This window comes from Lycium ferocissimum, chromosome 8, assembly GCF_029784015.1.
Source record: "Lycium ferocissimum isolate CSIRO_LF1 chromosome 8, AGI_CSIRO_Lferr_CH_V1, whole genome shotgun sequence".
Classification (NCBI taxonomy): Eukaryota; Viridiplantae; Streptophyta; class Magnoliopsida; order Solanales; family Solanaceae; genus Lycium; species Lycium ferocissimum.
In genome coordinates, this window is record NC_081349.1 from 32,584,230 (window position 1) to 32,609,791 (window position 25,562).

A 25,562-nucleotide genomic window follows, 5' to 3' on the forward strand; every position below is an offset into this window, starting at 1 on the left:
GAATATCATGAACTCAAAGACGTAATCTTTATAGACTTATGTATTGTTACCACATGAGTCTCGGTCTAGAAATTCGGTATGCTCGAAACGATCGGTGTTTTCGGTTCGGTCCGGCGATGTCTATTTCGGTTCGGATTGTTCATTGTTGTTATGGTCTCGGTCCTTATTAATTAACCATAATTATACATATGTGATTTTGCCCGAGGGCACGGCACGATCTTGTGTATACGTATACATGGCCGAGGCCATTGATCGACGCACTACTAGGCCGAGGCCATAGCGTGCATTTATTATTGGGCGAGGCCCCACATATACAAACACGGATAATACGATGATTCGGATATAGGCGCGGAGTATTCATATCTCTACTTCCTTGCTATTACGATTCGATTATCGATGGCCGGTATTTTTATGCTTAGCTTGCTTTACATACCAGTACAATTCAAATGTGCTTATGTCCCTTTTTATTGCTTGGGGGCCTGCATCTCGCGATGCAGGCAACGATATACAGGTTGACGACTCAGCTATTTAGGAGTGCACGTATCAGCTATTGGTGAGCCCCAAATTCCTTCGGGCGTTGTCGGTTATCCGATCGGTTCGGTTTATAGACGGCTTCTATTATTCGGCACTTCTTAGAGGCTTCATAGACACGATTCGAACGGTCGATATTTATTATGTTAGCCTTGTTGGCGATCGTTCGATTGTTTGGTTTAGCCATGTTGGCTACTTTCGGATATGTTCGATTGTCTAAGTATTTCCGCATTATGATATTTCGGTGAGACTTTTAGTTAATCGGCATGTGTTAGTTTTATTTTATAAATTAGTTATGTTTTGATATCACATGTTGATTCGGACGTCCAGCTGTGTTCGGGCGTGACAAAATAGACTGCCCAAATTTCTACCTTTGATGAAAAGAAAGCCAAGACGATGTTATCATGATATAGCTGGACTGAACTGTATGGACCAAATTGAACAGACCCAAATATCGGTTTCGATTGGCTTTTTCTTAATTAATGCCAACTAAACCAAATAATTTCGGAGTTCTGGGCTTCCCTATTTCTATACATTTTCTAAGTTTACTGTAAAATTTCTTGAAAAAACTTCATTTCTAATAAACACAAGAATTTGGGCTATGATCAAATTCTATATTTTCACCAATCCAACAAACTATTTTTAGAAATAAAGTTGTGTATTTACAAGTGAAAAGCACCTTTACCAACGGAGTAAAAATATACCCACATCAAGCGTTTATATCAAACCAACGGATATTTGAATATACACAATTATCACTTAACCATGATTAATAATGTGTATTTCACTTCATTAAATCACTTAATCATGACAACTTGGATGCAGAGCTAGAAATTTTACTAAGGGGTGTCAAAATAATAAAAAAAAAATAGAGACACGTAGAAAATAAGGTGAATCAACATGTAATATATATACATAAAACTAAAATTTTAACCTAGCTAAACTGTACAATTTTCCGGCAAAAGGGGTGTCATTTGAAACCCCTTAGCATAAGGTGGCTCCGCCACCCAGGACGGATAAGTATCTATCTACGGAATGCAGGCTCAATTTACAACAGAAACACCTACATTGATGAATGATAAACAAGTATGTGGTAGAACAACTGTGACAAGAGAAAAGTTTTTTTTTTTTTTTTTTCAAAAAAAACACCTTCAATGCATTATTGTGCAAAGATTATACATTTACGGACATGCATGTAGAATATCTAACAAGAAATTATACTATCAAAATAAATTTTGCAGAAATTCTAGCTTTGAGTATGAAAAAATCTTGTTAGCGAGGATTTTTTTCCTTATTGGACCTTGCATGTCGCAAATCCGAATTAATTAGAGCTCCATTATAAATATCAAACGTTGAATGAGAAGAAAAAAAAAAGTAACTACATGTGGATGTTGAGATCGTTATATAAGGTTCAATCAAGAGAGAATTCAATTCTGCAACGAGCTCCCATAGTTGAAATTCGCAAACCCGTAATCACGTAAAGTTGACAAAATTTGATATAAACACAAAGTACAGGTTATATTTTTACCCCTTTAAGTACTGAAAGAGGCACGTGTGGTTTTTTAGAAGAGCTAAGTATATATATTACAAATAAAATTTAATTTTAACGATGAAAAAGGTATATATAATCAAATTATTTATACAATAATTATAAATAAATACTTATGATAAATGTATATAAATGGTATTTGTCGAAAAATAGTACTCCTACTAACTGATTTACCACTACAAATTAAGCTATATTACTGAAAAGGTTACACTATCAGTAATATTATATTAGATGGTGTAAAGGAACTGGTAACTGATTTCTTCAACTCATTGTTGACAATTTTCCAACATCTTCTTGATCTCTTTCCCATATTTTAATTTTTATATTCTAATTAATGTCTTTTGGGACTATGAAAGGCCTCCAATTTTGTCCTTGTTGGCGTGTTCAAGATATACTAGCTAATGACTGTGCTATCATTCTTGTGGAAACCTTTAATTGTGACAATTAAAAGTAAATTCACCCGATTGGTAAACACTGACTTGTTCCTTTTGGATAAATGTTGGAACGAATTCGAGTAATCAATCGCTTTTTTTTTTTTTTAAAGTGCATGACTAAAAAGCCGCCAGTATAGTAAAGAAGCACTTGATAGAGAAAAAAGATCAGTGGAGATGTAGCTTTATCCGAGTGCAACTAAAAAGCCTTTAGTGTAAGTCATTTGTTTCAACAACATTTGAAATTTATCTCCGTTTTTTTAAGGAAAAAAATTATTTCTCGGATGATTTGGACTTATGGAGTTTATTTCTTGAACTCATCTCTCATTTTATTTTGGACATGAATAAAATGTGAAGCATCAACACTACACAACAACAAGGGTTATTGTGGAAACTGGAGTTACAGAGCGTTGTACCTTTAATGTGGGATTTCCCGATACGAATCTCAGTTTAATAGGAAAGCGCTTTAGCCCCTAATGTGGAATTTTTGTTTGATCCAGATTTTATCGAGCACCAATACAACTATATATACAAGTATCGAACATCATATGGGAAACCAAAAAAAAAAAAAAAGATGTACAGCGGATCCACTAGCTATTAGATTAAACATTTTCTAAATATATAGTATGTCCAAAAAGGAAAGAGGATCCTTTAGATCATAAATCGTTTTTTTTTTCTTCTATTGGATATGGTTAATGCACATAGAACACATACCCAAATGTGTAGTATTTAATTGTTATCTTCAACTTCTTTTTTCCTCAACTTGGCCACTTTTCCTTGGGACAATATTTTCTTTTTCCCTTTTTAAACTTTTTTTTCCCTTTTTAACTTTTTTGAGTATGTTGGTTTATAGTTTTTTTTAATACTAAGTGTTGTTATAATGTTTGTGCATGTTGAATTCAGAAACAAAGTGGTTTTGAAATGGAATTTCATTAATTATTAGTAGTATTTAATTATTGAATTCGGAAGGGAAGTAGGATTGATCAATGTTCAATTAGTCAAGTAGGAAAGTACCATTAGTCATTTTTAATGTTAAATATTAGATTCTCTTTAGATTTTTTTTCATTGTTGATAAAAGATTTTTTTGGATTTTTTATCTGGTGTCTAGTATCCGCTTTAAGGTCTGACTAATTTAGATTCGTATCAGGAAGTCTTACCTTTATTAAAGATATCCATTTTGATCAAGACTCGGACCCGAAATCTCTGATTAAGGATAATGAAAGGTTATAGTAGTTAATTTGTAGTGTTATCTTGCGCATAGACCCGATCATCCCATATTTGTCTCACCTATAGTAAGAAATAAACTATTGTAAATTTGTATACATAAGCTTTTGGTAAGAAAATTTCATGGTGTATAATTGTCTCTTTGCTTCAATACGAATTTCTGGATCGATCAAAATAAATACTCTCTCCATCTAAAAAGTATGAAATTCAGATAATCAGTGTCAAACATCTAATTTCCAGATTCATGGTTAATTAATGATAGTGGCTAACGGCAATGCGATTGACAATGGTGGCGGTGATGATGTTGATGGTGATTGCTTTGATGGTGGAAGTAGTTGGTAGTAGAGTTTGGCGGTAGCGGCAATCATACGTGGATTCAAGATTTAAACTCTATGGATTCAATTTTAAGATTCTTAGCATTAAACTCATTATAATTTTAAAGTTATGGGTTTATATCTGCTATTTATTATAATTTTTTAATAATTTTTTACACAGAAATTTATATTTCACGTTGAAAGTTAGGGTTCAATTGAACCCCTGCCTACATGGCTAGATACGCCTCTGGTGGCAATGGTGATAATTAGGGGTGGGCGTTAGTATCTGATTGGATATGAAATTTTCGGTTTGGATATTGGATTTTCAGATTGGAGAAATTACAATCCAAATAAGTTCGGATTGGATTGGATATTTTAAGTTCGGTTTCGGATTATTCGGTTTGAATATTTCGGGTTTTCGGATTTGACTCTTGAGACTTAAGGCAAACTTATTAGGAACGAAATTCATGTGTTAGTTCCAGAGAAGTAAATCTAAACCTTAATTACTCAGTAAAAAAAAGCCTTCCAGCTCAAATTAGGATTAACAAATCCAAGTCATGTTCAACATAATAAATCCATACCAAATAAAAACATTCTGGAAAAGTGAAAATGAACAAAATAAAATCTAAGTAGTCATTTGAAAAAATAACAAAAAACTCTGCCGTGGGTGACACTAACGTGAGACTTTTGAGACTTGAGAAGTAAGAAAACCCCTATATTATATTTGATTTAGTAGAGAATTGTATATTGGATTTAATATTTTAATGGGTAGGGCCTTAGGTACTATCTATTGGACCTTTAGAAACTAGACTTATTAGTACTGGGCACATATGATATAGGTGGTCTAGATAAAAGGTATAAAAATTTTGGATTTTCGGATATCCAAAAATCCATAGTACTAAATCCATATCCAATCCGAAATTCATAAATTTTAAAAAAAAAAATCATTCAATCCATAATGCAAATATCCAAACCAAATATTTAAAAAGTACGAATTTCGGGTTAGCCTAAACAAAGGCCCACCCCTAGTGGTAATAATGGCTGGGGACAATGGTGGTGGTTGATGGCGATGGTACGATGTGGATGTTGGTTAACGGTGGTGGTGATAAAGTGTGATAGTAATAATAGTGATTGTCAAGATTATGTCCAAAAGCTGAACGGAAAAGGCTCAAATATGCCATCGAACTATTGGAAATGGCTCATTTATGCCACTCGTCAATAGTTTGGCTCATTTATGCCATTGAACCGTCAGGAATGGCTCATCCATGCCATTTTTCAATAAAGTCGGTTTTACAATACCAGATATGACACTTGGTCACCAATTAGAGGTCCACGTCGTTTAATTAAACCAGCACAAATTAAATCCTAAATTAAACTAAAACCCGACCCACAAATCTGTGCTGGTTTAATTAAACGACATGGACCTCTAATTGGAGGTCAAGTGTCATATCTGGTATTGTAAAACCTGCGTTAATGAAAAATGGCATGGATGAGTCATTTCTGATAGTTCGATGGCATAAATGAGCCAAACTATTGATGAATGGCATAAATGAGTCATTTTCGATAGTCCGATGTCATATTTGAGCCTTTTCCGAAAGCTGAATGATTCATATCTATTCAAACATAAATTAATATAAAAATAAATTAAAAAAATTAAAAAACAAGCATTAACTATCTGAAATTTGAATCATTCAAATTCGACCTTCATTAAGTGCGAAAAATAAAATTTACAATCATTAAAACGTTAACTGAAAAATTCTTATTATATTTAATTAAATAACTGACAATATATTTCTTTCTCTATTCTACCTATCCAAGAATCTGGCTTTTAAGTCAACTATGAAGTCAATATAATAGTTCTTCCCATATCCCAATAATCCATACCCCTAAGACGTAGGCGTGCGGTGCGCAAGATCTATATAGAAAGGAACCTTTTCCTCCATGAATGATGACATTTATCTATGCAATTAGATCGCTTGTAAAATAATCATAAATAGATTTCTATCATAAGCATTAATGATCAAATCGTCAAATTGATACTCGCTAACTTGTCATCATAGGTTAAACTACACTGGCCGCATAAAATTTTTTTTTTATATTGTTAGTATACAGAGGTGAATCTATAGTATAACCTTTGGTTTCATGTAAAGCCAATATTTTTTTGCCTAGATATTGCATGTATTAAGAAAATTCACAAGATATCAATATAAATGTTTGACCGTTAACCCAATAGTTATTAGGTAAAATTCACAAAAAGCCACTTTTAGCCTTGCAATTGAAAAATGATCGTTGTCATGGAGTTCCAATTTTCATGCTTAATACTCTAGGACATTGTTTTGAAATTTCATAGGTGAGATTCGAAACTCTGTGACATTAACTATTTTTTAAAGACAAGGCCGCAAAATAGTCGGTAGATGCTATTTTCTTCATAATTATATTTTAGAGAACTTTATATAACTAAACAATGTTAGAAACAACATCACATAATTTTAGCATAAAAATTGATATATCAAAAGTAGCCATAAAACACTTACTTTCTATAACTGAATAAACATAACCCTCCTCCCTTTTTCTCAACCAATCCCCAAAATAAAGCTGGGAAATAGTTGGAAAATTTTTTCCTTTCCTTTTATAATATCTTTCTTTCTTTCTTAATTTCTTCTTATCTTGGAAATATTCCCTTTCTTTTCTTTTTTGAAATTCAAATTTGACATTATTCATATTATTTTTACATACTACATATATTGTTGATGGTGCTTGTATGGTATATGTGTGTGTGTGTGTGTGTATATATATATATATATATATATATATATAATATTAAAAATTATATGTGACATACTCGGGAAAGATACTTATATTATACAAAAATATAGTATTAAAAAACAATAAAAACTAGAATGAACAGAAAAAAGGTAAATATATGCGAGATGAGGGAATTGATATCTATTATAGAAAGAGAAATTGGAACACGAAAAAGGCATAAATATGGGTCCCTAATTTTGTAGGACCTCATTTAATACAGTATTTATTTGAGTAAATAACGTTACAGATTTGTATGATAAGGGAATTGATATCAATTATAGGAGAGAGAAATTTGGAACACAAAAAAGGTATAAATACAAGTCTCTAATTTTTTGGGACGTCATTTAATATATTTGTTTAAGTAAATAACGGTACAAATTTGTATGTATATGCTAAAAGCCTAAAAGTGATATAAATTTTGCTATTTATGTTAAGATGCAAAAGTTATGTCATTTGCGTTACCAACTATTAATTATTGCTCTTAAATGTAAAAAAATCTCTTATAATATTCACTTATGGTCATTGTAGGACCCATAAGCTCATTTTCTGAATCTGACTCTATCACTATATATAACTTAATCCTTTAAATATATGTAGACACACATCTATCTATACGTGCCTCATTAAAAGACACAGCATATTCTATTTCACTTCTAACAAGAACTAAATAAACATGGCCATTGCAAGTACTGGTGTTGAATCCAACATGAAGAGCCTAACACTACAAGTCCTAACAGGAAGATGGTTCATGGTATTTGCTGCTGTTCTCATATTATCAGCCTCTGGTTCCACATACATTTTTGGTATATACTCTACTGATATCAAAACTTCTCTTGGATATGATCAAACCACCCTTAATTTACTCAGTTTCTTCAAAGATTTAGGGTCCAATGTTGGTGTCCTATCTGGCCTAATCAATGAAATAACACCCCCTTGGGTAGTTCTCTTATTTGGTGCTGTCCTTAACTTTTTTGGCTACTTCATGGTTTGGCTAGCAGTGACCAAAAAATCCCAAAACCCAAAATATGGCATATGTGTGTGTACATTTGTGTTGGTGCAAATTCTCAGTCTTTTGCCAACACTGGTGCAATGGTCACTTGTGTCAAGAACTTCCCTGAGAGTCGTGGCGCGGTTCTTGGACTACTTAAGGGCTATGTTGGGCTAAGTGGTGCAATGTTGACACAAATTTACCATGCTATTTATGGTAATGACTCTAAGTCTCTCATTTTGCTTATCGGTTGGCTTCCTTGTGTCGTTTCGTTTGTTTTCTTGCGCATAATTCGTGTTATGAGGGTGGTTCGGATTGCACATGAGATGAAAGTGTTTTACAAGTTTCTGTATACATCACTTGGCCTAGCTGGATTTCTCATGTTGATCATTATACTTCAGAAAAAACTTGATTTTAAACAGACTGAATATGGTTTGAGCACAGCCATTGTTCTGTTTTTGCTCTGTTTGCCACTTGTTATTGTTGTCAAAGAGGAAATTGATTCTTTGAAAATCAAGAAACAAGCATTGGAAAGTATATCACAAGTGAAGTTAGTAACTGAGGAGCCAGATTGTGAAATTTCTCAGCCCCAATTGGTTACCCAAACACCCCCTTCAGCACCTTCTACTAGTGGACCATCAAAAGATCAAGAAAATTCAAGCGATCAAGAATCTGCTTCTTGTTGGAAAACAGTTTTTCGCACACCGGATAGAGGTGAAGACTACACTATACTTCAAACCCTTTTCAGCATTGACATGCTAGTCCTGTTTTTTGCGACGATTTGTGGCGTTGGAGGGACACTAACTGCAATAGACAACTTGGGACAAATTGGGACTTCATTAGGCTATCCAAAAGCCAGCATTAGCACATTTGTATCACTAGTGAGCATATGGAATTACTTAGGCAGAGTTGTGTCTGGTTTCTTGTCTGAACATTTCTTGTCAAAATACAAATTTCCTAGGCCACTTATGCTCACGATAACGCTCGTGATCTCTTGTTTAGGCCATCTTTTAATCGCGTTCAACGTGCCCGGTGGCCTATATGTTGCATCAATAGTCATAGGATTTTGCTTTGGGGCACAATGGCCATTGCTCTATGCCATAATTTCAGAGCTATTTGGGCTGAAATATTACTCAACTCTTTACAATTTTGGATCAGTGGCAAGTCCAATTGGGGCATATTTGCTAAATGTAAGAGTGGCTGGCCATTTATATGATAAAGAGGCTGAGAGACAAATGATGGCTATGGGAAAACTAGGAAAATTGGTGAAGATTTGGAGTGTATAGGGGCTGAGTGTTTCAAATTGGCCTTTATTATTATCACAGGAGTTACAATTCTTGGGGCATTTGTGTCAATTATTTTGGTGTTGAGGACTAGGAAGTTTTACAAGAATGATATTTACAAGAAATTCAGAGAGGAAGCTAAAGTGGCTGAGAAAGAAATGGCTATGGCTGAAAATTATGGTGGTCTTCTTCAAAAATAATATTAATTCTACTAAGGATTATTAAGAATTACATGTAATCTGATATCTAATCATATCTCCAGTTTCCAAATATCAAATTTTCATCCACTTGTTAATTGCAATTTTTAACATTTGATAGTGTAAATTTTTGTTTTACAATGTCAGTGTGTACAGTTAAACTCACTTTGGAATGCCATTAGTTTGGATCCCGTTAACGGTGAGTTGCATACCTGCGTGTACAATGGCGGAGTCGATCAAGATTACCGAGAAGTTGATTGACTGCCTGAACTTTCACTGTTGATGAAGGTTCAATTTCGCATTGCAATCCCACCTCTATGTATAATTAAAAAGAATTAGAAATAGAAAAAGAATCCTGACTCTCTAGTTAATCCGATTAAAAGTTCAAGTTCTGTGTAAGGACAATATTTAGATTTTTTACATGAGTAGGTTAAGTTGACTTACCATAATAAGCTTAAAATCTTTAATTATAGTAAGGCAGTTGATGTGTAACCTCAAAAATAGAATAATAACTTGATATAAAAGGTTAAATTACACTAATATGAAAAGAGATGGTAGTATATAGCTTAAATCCTTTAATTAAACTGTAACTCTTTTTTTTCTTTTTTTGTTTTTTTTTTTACTTTCTTTTTTTGGAGAAATGTGATTTGTTTTTTTGTTTGACGTAAAGAGTGTCTTAATTAATCTCTGTGAAACCAGTTGTTAGCCATGTTAATTGTCTCACATATTTTATTTGTTTAATTGATACGAGGAGAAATTGTTTTCTGTATTGAGGAGATCTAGATCTAGTAGTAATAATTTAAAATGTTCTTGCATTGATATAAGGAAGACTGCTTGAAAATCTTAATTATATGTTTCCTCTATTGTTTGTTTCTTACAAAATATTTCTATCTGCTGTCCATATGTTATTCTTATCTTCATATGAAAAATATTATTCAATATCTTCTCTAGAGTATGAACTAATGATCAAATTTGAACCTCGATTTCCATATTATTATTGACATTATTACACATGTGAGACGCCTCGATTGGATGTATATTTTTGAATATAATCTATATACATAATAATGTATATAATTTGTATGCTATCAATAAAATTTAAAGTTGTAACAGCCTATGATCGTTGGCGCTGAACTCGTAAGAGGGTTTTAGATCACATCAGAATGGTCAAATAAAGTTATGATCATCATATAAGAGCGAGTTTAATATTCAAATGTGGAGACTTCTTTTGGGTTCAAGCCCAAAAGGATAACCCTTAGGGCTCGTTTTACATGATGTTCAAAATAGCCCCAGATAAAATTTAAATACGCTTATCCCACGTTTTATTAATAAAAACTCGTGATAACTAATCCTTTAATTAGGGTATCCGGATTTATAGTATTTTTTTATCCCACATCGAGGGTGAATAACAATCCCGCGATAACTAATCCCGGGATAACTTGTTTTCTAACCAAACGAGCCCTTAAAGTCCAAAAGCCTTGAGGTGGCTCAAACAAATCGAATCAAAATGGACAATACCTGAACAGTTGAGCTTGGATCATTATAAGATGTTTAGATGCTAGTATTTGACATGGGAATATGTTTATTTTCTCAGAACCCTAATATACTTCACATATGGTTATTTGTTTCATTATATAATTCAACTATAACTACAGAATATAACTTTCTCATGAGATGTTAAAATATTTTCGGAAATATGGAAGTTCTTGAAAAACTTTCAATTGGAATAGCATAAGTACCCCGCAGACCAGCATCCAATAAGTAATTGTTCTTAACAACTCTCTTGAGAAATAGACTAATAATATGTTATAGCTATTTTAATTACACTGCTACTATAAAATTTCCATCTCATTGTCAATTTATACAACATAAATCGATCATTTAAATGTTTTAACAATGGAGTTAAACACAAAGATGCACCCAAGTCAACTATTTTACCAAGTAAACACCACAAGAGTTAGTTGATTTTTGTGCTTTTGTTGATTAGAGTGAAAGATATAATCTAGAAATATTTTCTCATTGATTTTGCCATATGCTCCTGTTCAAGTTTCTTGGTTTCTGTTGCTTGTAGTACTTGATTCCCTTGGCTTCCTATGGTTCATAATATTTGGATGAAACTTTTGAAAAATTATGTCGAATATATTATGAATTATGCTTATGCTGTAATCTGATTTTGAAAACGATGAATAACAATAACAACATACCCAACAGAATTTTACAAGTGGGGCTTGGGAGAGAGCATGTATTAGATTTCACCTATACCTTTGAGGGGAGAGAGGCTTTCCAATAGACCTCAAAATTTCAAAGGAGAAAACAATCGATAATAAATCCTTTAATGAGATCATTATAGATATTATTTCCAAAATTTCATAAATAATTTACTACTTGATATATGGGGTCATTTGCACGATTACCCTTCAAAGGCACTGGTCTTTAATTTTTGCCCCTCAAATTGGTGGTCTTTAATTTTTGTCTTTCGTCTAATACCATAAGGTTTGGGGTTCAATTTCCCCAAAAAAAAAAAAAAAAAAAAAAGCAAAGTAGTTTCAGAAGAAAAGCAGGCCTATTAGGCCTCATGCAAAGATAGAGTTGAAACTCTGCCTCGCGAAATTTCTTCTTCTTTTTTTTTTTTTTTTTTTTTTTACCGAAATTTTATTCAACTCAAAACCCTCGGGATATTAGGCTAAGGACGAAAATTAAAGATCACCAATTTGAGGGGCAAAAATTAAAGACCAGTTCCTTTGAAGGCTAATCCGCACAAAAAATTGACATATAATTAGTGGTAACATGTGTATTGTAATGCATTGTAAGAGGATTGATGGTGGGAAATATGTTGGTCTGACCCACTATCCGAACAAAGTTGTAGACTAGCTCAAAAAGAGATTTAGGCCCAACCCAGTCCCCTAGATAAAGTGGCCTGGCCCATTAAGGACCCCCCCCCCGGCCCAATTTTGGGACCTGAATTTTTGTTGTCCCTTGGGCACAAGTTGTGGGGATTATTAACTTTGCTTGTTAAGGTAGGAGTTACGGACATTTTAATTTTAATAATTTAAAGACACCAATAAGGGTTGTGATCGGATAGATAAGATCCTGCTACTCTGAATTAAAAGTCTCGAGTTTGAGTCATAGGTATGAAGACATTCCGTCAGGGAACGTTTCCCTCATAATAAGCAACAACAATAACAACATAATGAGTATAATCCCACCACAAAAGTGGGTCTAGGGGAGGGAGAGGCATGAGTATCTTACCTTTACTTTCCTTCGGGTAAAAAGGTTGTTTTCGAGTTCCTTCGGGGTCATCCGATAAAAAGAGTGATTGTTTCTGATAGACCTTCGGCTCAAGAAGAGATGCAAAGATAGCAGTAATAATAGGCATTAACAACAACAAAATAATAAAATAAATGAAGTGAAAAAAACAATCGAGTTTGTAGGATGAGATCTAAAATATAAGCGAACCCCTTAAATAAGCCTAATTCGAATTAGTGGGTGCCTAATGCAAATACTGAATATTAGTAATTTTTTACCTGGTATTTAATGGAATTATCGGAAGCAAATATTTTTATGAAGAAGAATAGGTTACTACTTTTTCTTTAAATATTTTACAAACTTTCTTTTTATTATAATTGTTTCAAAATCTTTTGAAGCACATAATAGTTTAAAAGTTTCTCAATTGAAGAAAATTTAGAGAATTAAACAAAATATTCAAGAAACTAAAAATACCTTTTGGATTCAAATTTTGAAGTAGTCCAGGCAAAAGGAAACATATACTACTCCCTCCGTTTCAATTTGTTTTTCTTACTTTCCTTTCTAATCCGTTTAAAAAAGAATATCTCTTTCCTTTTTTGGTAACTCTTTAATTCCAATTTTCAACATGACATGTTTAAGACCACAAAATAAAATGACATTTTGGTTCATTTGACATAACTATTATCTGTAGTTTAAGATCATAAGATTCAAAAGTCTTTTCACTTTCTTAAATTTCGTGTCAAATTAAAATCAGACAAACAAATTAAAACGAATGGAGTACTATCTTTTCATTTTTTATTTCTCTTTATTTTCTCAGTGTGTATTACATAATAATTAAAAATATTTTCTTTTATTTTCTAACCTCAAAATATACCAGCTACACATTCACACACACTCAAAAACTCCAAAAAAAAAAAAAAAGCCACAAATGTTCTCTTCTTCTTCCTTCCTTTCTTCTCGGATCTCTATGTTTCCTCAATCCAATACTATTCAGGTACCTTTCTCAACTCCCCTTTTTATTCCATAATAAATAAATAAATAAATAAGAAAAAACAAATCTTGCCCCTATTACACCTTGAATATGTGTTTCTTGATTAGTCTTTTTATATGTATCATTTCATATTCACTTTTTGCAGATTGGTTCTTGTTTTTTTGCTCCCAATCTAGCATGGATTGTTAAAAAGATTTAATCTTTGATCTGGGATTTCATATTCTTGTTGTTAATTAGATTTATTGAATACCCTTTTGAGGAATTTGTATTAAAGTTGTGAAAAAAATGATTCTTTTATTGATTTGCTAGGGATTTGTTTGATTTGAATGTTGTATAATGGTGAATTAGGAGAACCCCATTTAGTATTTTTGTTGCATAGTGCTAGTTTTGTGGTGAAATAGATTAAGGAGTTATGTTTAAGATAATAAAAAGAGGGAAGAAAAGCTCCAAAGGGGAGGCTATTGAGCCTCCAATACCGACGTCGGTGCCCAATGCACCTGTCGATCACGCCTCGCGAATAGCGACGTCAGGTGTGACATCATCACAGCCTGTTACTTTGGCAAATGCCACACCAGATCCTAGTGTGATTGAGGTATTGCCCTTATTGAAAGAAGTTGCACTATCCGAACGCCATGTTTTGTTTATCCGGAAGCTCCAAATTTGCTGTGTGCAATTTGATTTCTCGGATACGGTGAAGTGTGCTAGACAAAAGGAGATCAAGAGGCAAACGCTAACCGAGCTTGTTGATTTAGTTCAATCGGGTTCATGTAAAATGAATGAGATAATGCAGGAAGAGTTGATTAGGATGATATCCACCAACATTTTCCGGTGCCTTCCGCCTGCTTCACATGAAAATACCGGGTCGGAAGGTATAGAGGAAGAGGACGATATGTATTTGGAGCCATCGTGGCCACATTTGCAATTAGTGTATGAGTTATTTTTAAGGTACGTACTGTCGTCCGAAATGGATACCAAGGTTGCGAAACGATATCTTGACCATTCGTTTGTGTTGAAAATGCTCGACTTATTTGATGCGGAGGATCCTAGAGAGCGGGATTATTTGAAAACTATTCTTCACCGCATATACGGGAAATTCATGGTTCATAGGCCATTTATAAGGAATGGTATAAACAATGTATTCTACAGGTTTATATTTGAGACGGAGAGGCATAATGGTATCGGTGAATTGCTAGAGATTCTTGGAAGTGTAATAAACGGTTTTGCTCTGCCAATGAAAGAAGAGCACAAGTTGTTTCTTGTTCGGGCACTTATTCCTCTCCACAAGCCTAAATGTGTTTCTGCATATCACCATCAGTTGTCCTACTGCATCACTCAGTTTGTTGAGAAAGATTACAGATTGGCGGATATTGTTATCAGGGGGCTGCTAAAATACTGGCCACTTACTAATTGCGGAAAGGAGGTTCTTTTTATTGGTGAACTGGAAGAAGTTCTGGAAGGTACACAGCCTGCTGAATTTCAGCGCTGTTTGGTTCCTCTTTTCAAGCAACTTGGACGTAGCATCAATAGTCCCCATTTTCAGGTGTGTCTATCATCATTATCCTTATGCTCACTACATTGTTTCCCCTTATGCATATTCATCAAGTGTGAACTGATAAATGTGGGTCTTCTTTCTTTTTGTTTCTTTATTGTTGTTCTTTGCTCTAAGCTTTTGTAATTTGGATGCTTGATTTATGCTCTATGATTCAAGGTCAGTCTTGACGATATAACTCCCCAACCCCGCACCCCCTCAAAGAAAAAATAAGGTGGAAGGAAAGAAAGCCTTCTAAGTATTAGATATCAGTTGAAAAATTGCACCGAAGGGTGTGGCCTAGTGGTCATTGAAGCGGGGGAGAACCATTATGTGCCAGTTCAAATCCAGTTGAGACAAAAAAAACACTAGGTTATTTTCTTCCACCAGGTTGCCAGAGTTACCCGGTACCTTTCTTGATGGAAGGTAGCAGGTACTAGAATTAGTCAAGCTGCGTGCAAGTTGGCCCGGACACCACCGTCATAAAAGAAAAAGGTGAAACTCCACCATCCTGTTTATTGAAGGAACTAGGTTTTAAGTGTAAAATTCATGACTTGATTACTTAAGAAATATGATATTTTGTAACTATCAGTAAAATTGAATATTATCTTATGCAGTATGGAGGTAGGTGAGTTCACTTTTACATGACTGCACTTGATATTATAGTAATCTGTGACTGAATTAGAGTAGTTAATGCAACAAAAAATGTTCATATAAATGAGTTGTAGTAATCTGTGACTGAATTAGAGTAGTTAATGCAATGAAAAATGTTCATATAAATGAGTTTATCTCTCGCTGGCGCAAGGTTACAAGCTTTATATTTTTAAAATTGATGCTTATTGATTGCATAAGGCTTTCCTTCACTCCCTTTGCTGGTTAGCTAGAAACTCCTAAAACATTATTGTAGTTTGCTTGACATAGGATTTAGAAATCTAATGCAAGCATATTATAAAATTCGTGCTTTCCTTTCCTTCCAACCATTCCACCATAATTTAGGGATATTTTTATAACTCTATTTTTAGCTATTTGAATTATTTTTAGCTAAAATCCCCGTACCCGTATACATACCTAGATCCGTACCCCCGAATCTTAAAATTTAGATCATGAAGGATCTGATCTCTAGATCTGCACCCGTATCGGATGCCTGCACCCAAATCCGAGCAACTTAGCTTAAAAATGAGGGCAGATAGAGAAGATCTAAGTTTATTGGGATATGCATCAATTGCCATTTTGTCTTTTTTTGTTTTGGCCTCCTTGAAGGTTTCTATGGATGAAGTAGATATTCTAAAATGAACCAGATAAAATTTACAAGGTACCATGGTTTTGATGCTCACCGGGTGGGATTATACTGGGTATGTTGTTAGTGTTGTTGTTCATGGTTTTTATGTATCTCTAGAATGCCTTATGCAGTGTTCTGTTATTGTGAAATTGAGATTCTAGCATTTAGAAATACTACTGTTGGTTCTGCCCCCTGATTTTTAGTTCGCACTTCATCATATTGATACTTCAGAAGGTTGCAAATGATATCATGATCCAAAGATTTTTATGTATTACAGGTTGCTGAGAGAGCTCTGTTCTTATGGAACAATGAACATATAGTAGACTTGATCGCGCAGAATCGACGTGCAATTTTGCCAATAATCTTTGAGCCATTAGAAAGGAATATGTATGGCCACTGGAATCAGGCAGTCCACGGGCTGACCTCCAATGTCCGGAGAATGTTCTTGGAGATGGATTCAGAATTTTTCGAGGAGTGTGAAAAGGAATACAATGAAAGAGCAGCCGGTGCCACCGGCCTTGTGGAGCAGCGCGAGCTTAATTGGAAGAAATTGGAAGAAGCTGCTGCACTGGTCGGGTAGAAATTGTGAATTTGAAAACTGAAGGTGAATTGCTCCAAAGTTTTTTCCCGTGCTTCGTGCTGCTTTTCCGTAATTTGAGGGAAGCAGGCTGAAGGTATGGGCATTGTGTTATCTTGCCTTGGCAGAAATAGTGTGAAAGTTTTGTTTATTTTAGTTATTCTAAGACGATTATTCTTTAGCATTTTAGGACTAACCAATAATCAAACTTCTGGTCTTTGTGATCATCCCCACTCCCACTACCTTCCTCTAGGACAAGGAAAATGGGATAAAGAAATATTTTATTCCATTATTTCTTTATTGCCCTTATGTTTGTCTGAAATATTTTCTGATAGTGATAATCTGCTTGTTGCTTGTTTTTTCTTCTGGTTCTCTAAGCAATTTATTTGTAGTAGCTCCTTGAAAGTTCTTCACATCGAACAAATCTTCAAGGTTTCTACTTGCCCTCCAACTCCCTCCCCCTATCCAGCAACTCCACCCCCAAAAACAATTAAAGGTGCTCTTAAAGCATGCTTAAGCCTTGAAGCAACGCGCAAAACATGTTGGGCGGGCGCTTCAGTGTCATCATCAAGGCTCTAAGGCATATGTTTCCTTGCCAATGAGCGTAATCCTGAAGAGGCGACACTAAACAATTCATATTTTTCAATTTCTTTGTTCCTATATTTGTTATTTATGATAATTATTAGTCTTGGACTACATATACATATTTGTATTTTTTCTTCATTAAGGCTGACGCTTTATTTGCGCTTTGCACTTAAAGCCCCAATGAACCTAAGAGCTTTTTTGCGTTCTTCCCCTTCAATGACACTCGTAGCATCTATATAAAATAGTTATCATTTCACTCTTTGTTTGCCCAAGTGGTTAACCTTTTTTCTTCACCTTTTTTTGGTGGGGAAAGGGAAAGAGGGACTGGGAGTTGAAGAGGGAAAGGTTAAAGACTGGGACTTTGAACATGGAAGTAATGTGTTTATACAGGGTTTTTTTAAAACTATAGAACGATACGAACAGATGCAGAGCTGGCCTATGTGTTACAGGTTCATGTGCACCCAGTAACTTTTGTTCAGACCCTATATATGTATTAAGAAATACATTAAATATCTATAAATATTTGATTGTGAGTTCAATAATTATTGAATATTAACTTGAGGTAGCTCCTAGATCCGCCTCTGGATATGAGTTATTCAGAAAGTAACTGCTTAGACTACTCATGGGAACATCTAGGATCTTCTTGGTTATGTTTGGCGTCATCTTAGTTTAGAGATTCGAGAACCAGAGAAGCATGAACTATTAACCAACCATTTAGATATCCAAGGAAAAGAAGAGTGATAGCAGTAGGAAGGTTTAAGCATATTCAGCCCCAAGAGTAGGCTTCGGATTTGATTGATCTTCGAGGAACTAGTGTTGCAATAATCAAAAGTTTGAGGTTTTAGGCCTTTGGTAGGCGTGTGAGGCTGCAAGGTGGTAATAGTAATACTCCCTCTGTTCCAAATAAGTGTCGTTTTAGCCAAACCAATTTGGTCCAAAATAAGTGTTGCTTGGGAAACCAAGAGAGTACTGATTTCTTTCCCAACTCTACCCTTGCTCCAATAAATATGATCTATACAATTTCCAATGATTCTCTCAACACTTTGAGGAGAGATAAAAGGATATGTGTGTACCAAAACCTTAAACGACAAATAAAAAGGACAGGGAGAGTAGAAATGACTCTTGCTATCTAACTATGTACAAGAAGTGGGAAACAATGTAACTGATCATGTAAGATAGAAAATTTTCTTGAGGTACATTCTTTGTTTTAACAATCATTCTCTATTAAATTACTATGGTAAGAGTAGTAATGGCAGTGTTAATAGCCCACCATTATTGTTGGTAATATACAAAATTAGAAGAGACAACAAGATGGTGGTAGTTGAAGGTGATGATGATGATGATCCCGCCGATGCAACGCTCCCAAATACCTTGTCTAAGAAGTCACCATCATCCTCTTTACGCCTAGCACCGCCGTTCCGGTTGGTTCCAACAGTGGTTCTGGTTCTCCCACCATATGACATGGCCACACTGGTATCCCTGTTGTATAATAGAAAACTTCTTTACCATTCTAAAGTGGCATCTTGTGAATGAGTGGAGACAGATGTCTACAGATTGCTTGTTATGCTAACAAAAGACTAGAAGAAATTTGTTTTTTGTGGGTGGGGGGCTCATTTATGAAATATGCTTTTTAATGAGATATCCCTAAGGCACAATGGCGCATGGTTCAAAACTCAGTAAATAACCGGTCCGTCACTCTATCTTTCTCCACTTGAATACCATGCTTTTGTTTGCGGCGGGATTTGAACCCCTGATGTGTATCTGACACACACATCAAATGTTGTCACGTGTTGGAACATTGCTCTTAGACAAAAGCTTGGTCTTTAAGTGGAGAAGGGTAGAAGGGCGGACTTATTTTCCAGAAAGCGCTATATGACTTCCCACAAGTTTCAAACCACATACCTATGTGCAAAAGAACTTGAAAAATGTATTATAATCTCATGAACAACACTTGTTTCATATTCATTTCCTTTAACTAGTTGACTATCCACCAAGTTCCGAACCGTGTGCCACTAACCCTTAGAGATTTCTCGATTTTCAAAAAATGGAAGTAAATTAAAGTGTCTGGGCGGGGGGGGGGGGGGGGGGGGGGCCCTGGCTACACCAATAACACCAGCATTCGTGGTGAGTTGATCAATGTAAAAAGCAGATTTAGGCTCCATGCTTGATGCCAAGGCATATTGGTTGTTAAGTCCATCACCTGAAGGAACAAAGTATGCCCCATTCACCATTTGATCCCCTTCTGTCCTCCAATTCCACTGAGCCCAATCCCCCTCGTCTACGTCCACTCGCTTTGTCACCTACTCAGACTCATAATCACACAGTATGAGTTTGAATTTCAGCGACCTTATCGTTCAGTAATAACTTGTCACACTACTCGTTAATGAGAAATATATATGTAATTGAAGCATTCCGAAAGAATTTGATATTTGCAATCATAATCATACGGTATGAGTTCGAATTTCAGTGACCTTAATCGCGCGGTAAAACTTGTCACACTTCTTGTTAACAAGAAATATATAGTAACGACGAAGGGGATTCAATTGAACTCTCTTACTCCTAGCTAGTTCTGCACCTTGTTTCTATCAACGCTAAACTGTGTCTTTGATCTTTTATTTTAGAAAAAGTTTCATTGAACAATACATCGCCGCTAATTGTTATTTTTTGTTAACCTTCATTAGTCCTTATTCAACTATATAAAGAAATGTTACGTGATTTCTTTTCATTCTCTTAAGTCTAGACGAAAAGAATTACTTAGAATAATCAAGGCACGCTCACAAGGTAACCGAACACGACTGTTATAAAAGAAACAAAAGAATATCCAATCATTCTTTAAAAAAAAAAAATTGAAAAAGGCAGCCTAGTGCACTAAGCTCTCGCTATGCACGGGGTGGGGGGAAGGGCCGGACCACAAGGATATATTATATGCAACCTTACCCTGCATTTTTGCAGGAGGTTGTTTTCACGGCTCGAACACGTGACCTCCTGGTCACGTAGCGTGCTTTCACCGCCACGCTAAAACAACCTTCTTAAAATCTATAAAAACAAAAAAAAGAATATTAAAAAAGATGGGAGAATTACCTCTTTGGCATTTGGATCTTCTGGTGCAGTAAAACGATTGCCTTGGCAGTTAATTGTGGGATTAGCACTTCCACCAATGGCATACATTTGCCATTCAGTAAAATCATTGTTAACTACATGTATGTATCCTCTTCTACACCTTGGCATTCTTTGTACTAATCCTTGTCCAAAGTGATTAAATGCTATTGTCACCTGATATTCAAAATCATTTACAAATCAATTTCAAAAGTTTTCATCTTCATACAACAAAAAATGAAAACAAATGGATGTGATTCACAAAAGAATTATATCTTCTTTCACACAACTAATAGGGAACAGAGGAAGTGTCTCGTGGTCATCATGATTTGTGTTATAATCTATGTTGCTCGAACTTTACAAAATGTTGATGTGTGCGTATCGGATCTTCCAAAAGTAATGTATTTTTGGAGGATTCTGTATGGGTGCGACATGAATGTTAACTTCTTGATCACCGAAAAGATAAGCCATAAGGATTTCATTTTAATGCGAGGAAAAAAGAGAGAGAGAGAGAGAGAGAGGAAATTTACAGTAGAAATTTTATTGTCATATAGATACTGGAAGAAACAGGAAAGATTCATTTGAACAACAATGATCCAGAGGCTATTGTAATTTAATTTTCACGTTTTTTCCCCAGCCACAAACAATTTAAATTAGAGCAAAAAGGCATGCCAAGTGCCGTGATTTTGAACCATTGTATTATCTTTAGGGGTGTACATGGACCGGGTTGGTTCGAATTTTTTAAACACCAAACCAAACCAATAATTAAGTCGGGTTTTAAAATTTATACACCAATCCAAACCAAACCAATTGGGTTTTAAACCAATAAAATGGGTTTTTCAACCTCGGATTTTCTCGGGTTATTCGATTTTCTCGGGGTTTTCGGGTTTTTTTTTTTCCGGAATAGTCTTGATACAAAACATATACACTTTTACTTTAAATATTTCTTTAGTCCTAGTACAATACAACTATATAATTAAGGTGTTTCTTAAGAAAATAACATAAAATATGAGAAGAGTGATGACATTGTATTAAGTATTCTAATAAAATCGGTTAAAATAGATATTGCTAATTAATAAGCCATAAAGAAAATGACCATAATCTAAAAATACTAAGTCATCTAAAATAAGTACAGCTAACAAGTATTAGTTACATGACAAAGAAAAAAAACTTAAGCTATGTATTTTCACTCCCTAAACCAATTATACAAAACTAAAGAATAGATATCCAATATTATTATCATTCATAGTGGTAGATTGAATTTCTTTTGTGCATTAGTGTTGAGTTGGTTTTGGTTTGAACTTTATTTGAGTTACTAACATCCATAGGATATAAAACTTATTGACATTCAAAATTCTAAGTTCAAGCTTGAATAATATGATAATAGATAAAAAACTACGAAAAAATTTAAGAAATATTTATAAATTACATTACAAATAAATATTTTAAAAACTGAATACATGTAATGTCGGGTTGGTTTGGTTCGGTTTGACTTTTTTTAGCTAAAACCAAATCAAACCAATTATGGTCGGGTTTTTTTCTCGGTTTGACTCGGTTTATTGGTTTGGTGCGGTTTGTCGGTTTACTTTGTACACCCCTAATTATCTTTATTATGTACAACCGTCGTAGATATCTTTAGTAAATGCAACACCAAAGTACTATATAGGATGCCAGGTACCAGGATAGTTTTGGTACACTATCTTCTCTCTTAAAATACGTTTGTTTACAACTGGCACCTGTTAATGACCTTTTTACAAGAGATAATGGTGACATTTTGACTTTTGAATGGTCTTCTTGACGAACTATATTTTACAAGAGATAATGTGACATTTTGATTTTAAACGGTTTTCTAGACTAATGACTTTTTCGATCATAGATAATGGTGACATTTTGATTTTTGAACCGTCTTCTAGACTAATGGTCTTTTTACAAGAGATAATGGTAACATTATGACATGATGATCTTTCAGATGAACTGAATTGAAACTGCGACGTCTTACTAAGTCAACGTCTCTACGGAACCAAATTTACCGACAATTAAAATTTAAAAAGGAGAAGTTAAAAATCTAACCTGCATGCCGACATCGGCTACGTAACGATCGTCGTGTCCCAAAAGCATAACTTTATCATGGTGAGTGAAATAGCTATTAGATATAGTAATAGCAGTTGATCCCATGATAGCATCAATTAAGCCATCAGTACAATGAGACAAAGCACAATGATCAATCCAAATATTTCTTGAACTATAGATTGAAATTCCATCACCATCAGACAATCCTCTCCATCCAACTTGTGTTGGACTTTGCCTTATGTTACTATTTCCTGATGGAACACAATTGTATACATGTATATTGTGTATGATCACATTTGTAACATATTGTAGTGTTATACATCCACCCCCCGTGACTTGGACGTTCGCGCCACGTCCATCTATGGTCTTGAAATTGTTGATCATAAGCTCGTGTGTGAGCGTTATGATCATGTCTCCGGCGAAGGTGATCCAGAGGGGTTCCTCTTGGATCACCGCGTGCCGGAGGGTGCCAGGGGTCGGGTTCACGGTGTCAATGTCGGAGGGATCCGAGACCAGGTAGTAGCGGCCTCCTTTCCCTCCAACTGCACCGTGGCCGAACCCTATGGCGCAATCCGCCAGCTGCTGGCGGTTGTTGACCCAGTTCGGGTCACACCGCCAGCAGTCGTCTATCGGATTGCCCGTTAGACATTGGCTATTTGTTACTGTGTTGTCAAGTATTTGCCTTCTTGAAATGGATTCATTGACCCTCCTGTACAAAGATGGAAAAGTATAAGATATAGTAAGTACTATGTATTAAACTTCTATGAATGAAAAATATATTCATATGAAAAAGAGGGAAAAAAAAAAGAAAAAAAAAAAAAAAAAAAAAGAAAGCGAACTTATTTTTGGACGTAATTATAAGATGTAATATTAGAAAAAACAGAGTTAAAACCAGAGGAAATGTAACATTGTGATGATTTTCTTTTTAAGCGAAATGAGACTATTTGGAACCATTATAAAAAGTTAAGTTGCTTAGAACCTCCAAAAATATCGCAAGTACCCATGTCGGATCCTCTAAAAATACATAGTTTTTTAAGGATCCTACACACACGGGACAGTAGTTTTGAACAGCCGAGCAACATAAGACGAAAAGGAGGTTGACAAAGGCATCAAATTAGATGAGAAAAATCAGAACCAAATATAAAAGCTTGCAATCACAAAATGCATGAGCAAAAAGAGCCAATTCAAGAAAGCTATGTATGTAAGAGGAGCATAACCAAGATTGGATTTTTTTTTTTTTTTTTTTTGATCTTAGGTGAAAACAGGAAATGCCCATAGCAGAAAATGCAAAAATGAGCAAAACCAAGATTTTTTTTATTTTTTTTAAAAAAGAATTATGTGAAAAACAGAGATTGCCATGAGAAAAAAATACAGATATGAGCAAAACCAAGATTGTGTTTAAGCTTATGTGGTAAACAGAGATACCCAGATGATGAAATGCAGAAATGAGCAAAACCAAGATTGAATTTTTTTTAAACTTGTATGAAAAACAGAGATACATAGATGAGAAAATGTAGAATTTATTAACAAGAGCCGAGCTAGCATTGTAATTACGGGTTTGACATAAACTAATAACTTAGGCTCAAATCCTGTATTAGCTAGTATTGTAGTTACAAATTTGACGGAACCTAATAACTTAGGCTCAAATCCTATATTTGTGTTAAAAAGTTTTATTTAATATGTATAAATAACCCAATAAGCAGAACGAATTATGATTCATAATCCATAAACTAAAAATCGTAGTTCCGCCTCCATGCAGAAATGAGCAAAGCCAAGATTGGCTTTTTCCTTAATCTTATGTGAAAAACAAACATAGCCAAATGATAAAATGAAGAAATGAGCAAAACCAAGATTGTATTTTTTAAATATTAGGTAAAAAACAGAGATAGCCAAATGAGAAAATGCAGAAATGAACAAAACCAAGATTATATTTTTTTAATCTTATGTGAAAAACAGAGATACCCAATGAGAAAATACAAAATTTATTTATGATTGTATCTACGGTTCAGCAGAATTGAGTAACTTAGGCTCAAATCAATATTGTTATTTGAAACCCATAAACTAAAAACTCTGGTTCCGCTTCTATGCAAAAATGAGCAAAACCAAGATTGTTTTTTTCCTTAATCTTATGTGAAAAACAAAGATATCCAGATGAGTATATGCAGAAATGAGCAAACCCCAGTTGAGAAAGAAAGATAATTTCACCTCTTTACATCTTGAACAACAGATTCAGGAAAAGGGTGTTGATGTGGAAGTGTAAGATTATTAAAGGTAGCTGTAATAATATGTGGAGAAAATAAAAAGATTATGAAGAAGAAAGAGAGAATGAAAGTATTAGAAAGCATTCTTGAAGGATCAATAATGTTGATTGATGATCAAGTTGTATTGAAATTTTGTACTGCTAATTGTTTCTGATGATTCTTGTTGTTGAATGCTCTGTTACGAAGTTGGAAATTTGTAATGTCTCTTATATAGTAGGTATAATAAAGATGAAAATGATTAATTAGAAAGAAAAAAAGAATAATTTGCTTTGTAGTTTGTACGAGGGTGTTGGACATAATAGGGGTATATGTTACTAGTATATTTGATGAATAAAACAAAAAACAAAAAAAAGTATATTTGATGAAGAAGGAAGAAGTTTTGGAAATGGTGGCTATGATGTTGAAAACAACCAAAAAAAAAAAACCTATTCCCATTGAAGAGGACTATGAGACTAGAAAGGAAGTTGAAGAGGAATAGAGGATAAGACAGTTATTTTATTTTATTTCTTTCTATTCTTCTTTGCAAATTGCAGCCTTTCTCAGTCTCTTACATTCCTGTCTTGCATGTTAATTATTCTAGGCGTAATTAATTTCAGAAAGAAATGTT

At 34.4% G+C, this 25,562-nt stretch overlaps 2 protein-coding genes and 1 pseudogene across 2 annotated transcripts; 2 read left to right on the plus strand and 1 right to left on the minus strand.

The window, feature by feature from the left end:
- Positions 1–7,432: 7,432 nt before the first annotated feature.
- Positions 7,433–9,609, plus strand: LOC132068083 (uncharacterized; annotated as a pseudogene).
- A 3,806-nt stretch (positions 9,610–13,415) lies between these two features.
- Positions 13,416–17,301, plus strand: LOC132068084 (serine/threonine protein phosphatase 2A 57 kDa regulatory subunit B' beta isoform-like). The gene is made up of 3 exons (XM_059461551.1): positions 13,416–13,562; positions 13,705–15,099; positions 16,644–17,301. The coding sequence occupies exons 2-3, from the start codon at positions 13,972–13,974 to the stop codon at positions 16,944–16,946; spliced, it is 1,431 nt and encodes a 476-aa protein (XP_059317534.1). The 5' UTR covers positions 13,416–13,562; positions 13,705–13,971; the 3' UTR covers positions 16,947–17,301.
- Positions 17,302–18,691: 1,390 nt separating this feature from the next.
- Positions 18,692–25,348, minus strand: LOC132068085 (probable pectate lyase 5). Its single transcript, XM_059461552.1, has 5 exons — positions 24,900–25,348; positions 22,695–23,403; positions 20,610–20,801; positions 19,621–19,828; positions 18,692–19,005 (listed from the first exon to the last, which is right to left on the minus strand). The coding sequence occupies exons 1-5, from the start codon at positions 25,037–25,039 to the stop codon at positions 18,761–18,763; spliced, it is 1,494 nt and encodes a 497-aa protein (XP_059317535.1). The 5' UTR covers positions 25,040–25,348; the 3' UTR covers positions 18,692–18,760.
- Positions 25,349–25,562: the final 214 nt, after the last annotated feature.